Below are 6,187 nucleotides of genomic sequence, written 5' to 3' on the forward strand. Positions count from 1 at the left end.
ATTTAAAGAGTGGAAGTCATCCCTCCTGTTTATTCTTCATCTCCCCTTTCAAAGCTAATGAGAATTCGCCTCACAGAGCACACTATGAAAAGGGAACATCTTGTTTATCACCAGCCGAGATCTTCTTGATGTAACACAAAAGGAGAAGGACTCCCACCTTCAAGGTCAAATTTCTGTTTCAAATAAGAAGCGACTGCAGCTCTGAACACAGATATAATCTGTGCGGGCGGGTTTACTGCTCCTGTCCTCATTAAAATTTCCTCTCATCACCACTCTGCACTCCATCACTCCCACTTAACCTGAGTCTTCACTGTTGTACCTCGTGCAAAACAGTCCCATCTGTTAGAAAAGCTACAGGTAGAAAAGAAAAGCATCGAGATCAGAGAGAGAAGCAAGGAGGAAAAGGAGCTTTGAGGCTTTCAGGGTGATAGAATGCTGCGATTAGTCAACTAATCGATTATTCATTGAGCAGAAAATTGCAGAAAACAACTACTCTGATAATCTTAAAATAGTTTTAGTATTTTCTTTAAGCAAAAATGTCAAAATGCAAAAATGCTGCTTCCAGCTTCTCAAATGTGAGGATTTGTTGCCTTTCTTTGTCACACATGACAGTAAACTGAATATCTTGGAGTTGTGAGCAGTTAGCTGGATTAAAGAAGTGATGTGAAGACGGCACCTCGGACTGTAGGAAATAATAACAGGCATTTTTCACTATTTTCTGACATTTTTTCTTGACATCTTAAATAGTACAATGTGTTTTTAAAAAATGTTAAGATTGTATTTTGTCCACACTAGGAATTTTATAAAACACTGACTTTTTTTGTTTATCAGTGTTTTCTTGTTTGTTATGTTTTTTGGGTTATTTTGAAGCTTGGATGTGAATACAGGAGCTATTTTGTTCCACTTTTATTGTATTTTATTTGTGACTTTGCAGATTTTAATTGTGAAGAGTTTTCTTTTCTTACTTATTATCAAATTATCAACTAGAGCTATTGTATTGTGCATTGTGAGTCTTATTGTGGGTATGAATGATATGGATGTGTACTGATGTATCTGCTGTCATTAAATTACTGATTATAAATTTATGGAAAGCCAAGGAAGAGCAGCCACTGTTACAATACAGTAGCTAATAAGGATCTAATTCAATAAAATACATAAAAATACTTGAAGCCAATGTATTTGGCATCTTAATTTTGCCCTGAAACACTATAACACTAAACTAAATGTAAGAAAAATATATTTACTCCAAAAGAGACATTCACAGCACTCCTCAGAATAAATATAACTATAATTTGGACAGACATGGATTGCTGACAGTTTGACTCAGGGATGTGACAGGTCAAAGTAACAACCACTCAAAAGCAGATGGGAATGTGTGTCTGTCAGTATCTGCAATTTTTTGTATTATTTTGTGGATTCAAGTAGAGTGAGGGCCAATAACTGTGTTTAATATATTAGTTTCCACCTACATTACATTGATCCGTCCTGTTCCCTCAGTGGGATCTATGGACCAGCTGTTGATTGTAATGGTCCACAGATCCCAGGACTGACCACAGGTGCAATATGGAAACTGTCCATTCATCTCACTATTGTACTGAGAACCAAAATGTTTATATCTGTTTGTGATGTGTTATTTGTATGGGACACAATTAGTCTCTCTATTTGCAGAGGAACAATACACACGTTGCAGCCTTTACAGTGGTATGCATAAATTGAATTTTTCTATATTTTTTCATCAAAAAGCGGATTGTAATTTGACCTCATCTGCAAGAGGTCAAAGGTCATCCATCTTTTTCAACAACAACAACAACACACCATCCTGATTCCTACCTGTCTCTGGGGTCGATCCAGCTGGTGCACTGGTTGATGTGGTCAATGTAATAGACTTTGCCATCAAAGTCTCTGGCTTCCTCCCAACCCTCAGGTAGTGGCAACTCCTTCCTTGGCATGTCAGGCGAGTCTCCATGTAATTATCTCCTCTCTACTCAAAATCATAACGAAGGGGAACCATCGCTTTTCTCTGTCATCACCATCATCATCATCATCATCACCAACATCAGTAACAGCAGTTATTCCCAAAATTCCCGGTCTGGGGCGTCTTGGATTGGGGAATAATAATAATAATCCATAATAATCCACAGATTAGCAAAGAGGTTTGTAAAAAGAGACTGTTTCAATGGGCAGAACAGTTCCAGCAGGCTGCACTTGTGCACCAGTTCATTTCTATGCGAGCGTCAAGTCATGTGTAATATAAACACAACGCTCATAAAACTACTCTGTGTTGTTATTTGACGTGTTTTTCCAGTTGTGAGCGCATGTTTTGCAACTTTTCCGAATCGGAAGGGAAACTTCGAGGCGGTCCGGTGACAACTTCTGAAGTGAACCAACAATTACCCGCGGTCCACAGAGCACGGCCGGTGCTGGTCCGCCGCTGCCGCTCCGCCGCCGCTCCGCTGCCGGTGTCAACGTCAACACCGAGGCAGCCCCACGTCCAAGTCCACAAACCTCCAGATAAACGCCAAAGCAGGGCGGTAACGTGTCCACAGCGGCCGTGTTTCGCACTGAGAACCGTCCGAGTGCCTTTGAAAAATCCTCTAAAATCCCCAAACCGGGCTCGTCTCTCCCTCTTGCCGACAGGCCACCATGTTTAGCAGCGGTAACCGATGCTAGCCGCCAGCCGCCGCGGGGTAACGAGCACTCCGAGCTCCGCTGAGAGGAGAAAGTACCGAGCGAATCCCCGGCCGGTAAAATCCGGTAAATCCCCGAGAAACTTGCTCTGTTATCTTGTTAAACGATCCGTTTGATACCGGACGGGAGGGGAGCAGCAGCGGCGGCGGTAAAGTCTTCCCTCAGTCCCGATGACTTCGGCCGGTCGACCGCTGCCAAGTTACCTACAATCACAACGGCAGCTTCCGGTTACCATTTCAAAATAAAACATTTGTTGACAACTAAACAAGACTTCCGGTCACTGTAATTTGCGTATACTAAGACTGATATCTACAAAATCAGTCAAAATATGTGTTTCAGTGATGGACTGGTGTGCAGATTTTACTTTTTTAATACTGCATTAGTGCTTTTGTTAACTACAAATAAAATTGAATTGAATTAAATTGAACCATCTATATTCTGAGCTGTGCAGATCAAATCATAAGGACTTTGAATGTTTGGACTCCTCTCCGTCACACAATATCATCAGGGAGGTGTATGATCAGACTAATTAAATCTGCTGCAGAACAAGATGCACAATTATACAGCCAGAGTCATAAAGAACTATTTTCAGAGACAAGAAGAACAAAGACTCCTGCAACAGATGGTCTGACCCCTGCAGAGCTGTGATCTCAGCATCATGTGGTCAGTCTGGGATCACATGAAGAGACAGAGACACTGAGACAGACTAAATCCACAGGAGAACTGTGCAGGTTCTCCAAGATGCTGGAGCAACCTGCCTGCCACGTACCTGAGAAGCTGTGTGCAGGTGTACTGAGCAGAAGTGATGCTGGTCGAAAGGCGAATACTGATCTGATAAAGTCTTTTTTCTCTTTAATACATTTTGGATGAATTTAACTGATGAATACAACCTTGTCATGGCCTAAACGTTTGCACAGAACTAGTCGTCTTCTGTATCTGCAAAGCACTGCCGATCCCTCTCTTGTTGTCTATACAGTTACATGTAGTCCAATAATTATTTTTTATTGTGGGATTGTGTTTTAAGTATTCTATTAGTTTATTTCATTTATTTTGGGCTATTTTGACTGTTAACTTTCTATTTGATTCATCTCTTCATTGTGATGTCATTATTCTATACAAATATTGGTGGTGTATAATAACCCGCTGGCCTTCACAGCTTTCTGTATTGGCAAACTCTCAAGCTCACAGCGCCCTCTGGAGGTCAATGCAGTGACCTGCTGCATGAATCCTCTTCATGCGGAGCAGTGGAGACTGATTTCAGGTCAGTTTTCCAGGCTGTAGCGCAGGTGCTGATGGGGTCAGGTTTGATCACAGGAAACACGCTGATTAAAATTCTAAAATTAAAGTGAGAAAGAAATGACCCATAACATCAATTCTGGGCTTGAAGGACGCTGAAAGAAAAAGTTTGAACGTTAAACTCAGAGTTTGTTGCAGCACTTTAAACATCTGGCTGTTACTGATTGTCATTGTGGCCCAGCGCTCATTTTTATCAGACCTGTACTTTGCATGGTTATAACTCCAGTGTTCACTCATGTAAATTACCTTTGAGTTAATAATGTAACCAGGAGCCTTTTTAAGTGATGGTGACTATCTGTGCCAGGTTTTCCAGTTCATGAGGAACTGTCAGTGCTCAGAGGTCATGATTAGTGAAGCCTGGTGGGCTCAGTAGTGTACTGTAGATTCCTGTACCAGGTTTTTAGTGGGAGTGTTAGTGTAGTTAAAGTTGGTATTAGCTTTAAAGATATATGTCATTGTTTCTTTAGCTGTCTTGTCTGTGTTGGAAAACAGGGTTCTTTGTCTTCCTGTTTCTTATATGTCCACAAATAATATCAGTCAGCTGACATCAGCTGTTATTTATCAACATTCATTCAAAGGGGACTTTGTTTGAAGCACTTGTGTCAGGACACGTTCAGGTTTGATGAGAAATCCTTTAGTTTTTTCTCTAACCTGTACTTCTGGAGAACGCCATAGAATTCACAGATGTTTTCTATTTCATTTTAACTTATTTCAGCTGTGACAATTTCTGAGTTTTTAACCTATTTTCATTGATCAGTCGATCAGTTTGCTTTATTTCCAGTTGTAGCAGGTAGGGTGGGCAACATTTACTCCACTCCTGGACTTCTGTAAAGTTTGTATGTGCTTACTTTAGTTGAATAGTACCATTATCTACCCAGCAAGGCTCCACTTCAGAGGGAAATGTTGTTTTTTCACTGGGTTTATTTCATACAATTATTTTGTAAATCAAAATTTAACATACAAAAACTTAAGTCAAACATTGTCGTGTATATTCATCTCCCAGCTAGCAACTGTAAAATGCTTAAGTTAATTTTACTGTAAACACTTTAAGTACATTTTGCTCATCTTTCTAATGTAGGCTGCTCTTTCATATAATTCTCAGTCCACTCGTTCATTTCAAATGTGGGGTGGACAGAGGAAAAGAAGAACAGAGAACGTTTAATCTGAAAAATATGTTCTCCGAGAGTTCAGAAAGTTTCCTTTTCAGATTCTGCTGGTGCAGATTTGACCTGAGAGAAGGAAGAACTTGGTGTGGCTGCAGGTGGAGCGCTCTGCCTGATGCCTCCTCTGCTCTCCAGCACCTCCACACTCAGAACACCCAGCCCGTTGACGTCCGAGCTCCCACCGGCACACCGGCGCTGGGCGGGGTGTTTGTGATGCCTTCAAGTGATGTCGGAAATATAAAAGAGATGGAAAGTGGGATTTTTTAAATAAGATCCAACATTTGAATGTGGGCAAATACAGCTCTGAATAACGTCTGGTAAAGGCGGCCTGTTACTTACCAAAATACTTAATGATAAGGCGTATAATATCTAATTTATGGATTCTGTGTTTATTAAAATCATCATACATAGAATATTAAATGCCTGATGTCACGCAACTTTGACAACAAAACATCTGTGAAGCTTTAAGCTTTGTTGCTCTTCCCCATCAGTATCTTTAGCTTTCCATGAAAGGGCCAACAACAGGGTGTCTCCTCTGAGGTTCATTTAGTCCAAAACAACTCGAAAAAACATTAAAAGTCAGATTTTTTGAACTTGAAGCTCAGCAAACATTTGAGTTGTATCTATGCAGAGACGATGAGAGGGTCCTCTACCTGCTCAGCTGCAAACAGCAGACAAAGTCAGAGAGCAGCTGGTGAACAAAGTGGAGCATTCAGCAGCTGAAGAGCCAGAAATGTCCCGCAGGAGCTGGTGGAGACCCAAAACAGAGCTAAAAGAGAGGGAATACTGGACTTAGGTTCATCAGGTGGATCCTATCTGTACTCCAAATGGATCACCATGTTGCAGTGTACCTGCTGGATGTGGAAATCAGTGACTGCGGTTGACTGTATTGAAGTCAATGCTGTCACCAAATGGAAAAAAATCAGTTACTGCAGGTTTAATGTGATGAAGCGAGTGTGGTGATGGTTAAAATAAACCAACCTTGACTGTGACTTTGTTGCTACAGAATAACGTTAAATGACTTTCATCTTTGCTCCTGT

At 40.9% G+C, this 6,187-nt stretch overlaps 1 protein-coding gene across 1 annotated transcript in view; it reads right to left on the minus strand.

Moving 5' to 3' along the window:
- Positions 1–2,901, minus strand: part of wwc1 (WW and C2 domain containing 1) — a 42,372-nt gene extending 39,471 nt beyond the window's left edge. Inside the window, exon 1 of the mRNA XM_071506046.1 lies at positions 1,831–2,901. Coding sequence (XP_071362147.1) covers positions 1,831–1,949 — 119 coding nt within the window. The 5' untranslated portion in view covers positions 1,950–2,901. The remainder of the gene's footprint in view (positions 1–1,830) is intronic.
- Between the last annotated feature and the right edge of the window lie 3,286 nt (positions 2,902–6,187).

This window comes from Trachinotus anak, unplaced genomic scaffold (assembly GCF_046630095.1).
Source record: "Trachinotus anak isolate AG129_WGS33_773 ecotype Australia unplaced genomic scaffold, CSIRO_AGI_Tana_v1 ptg000020l, whole genome shotgun sequence".
NCBI classification, from domain to species: domain Eukaryota; kingdom Metazoa; phylum Chordata; class Actinopteri; order Carangiformes; family Carangidae; genus Trachinotus; species Trachinotus anak.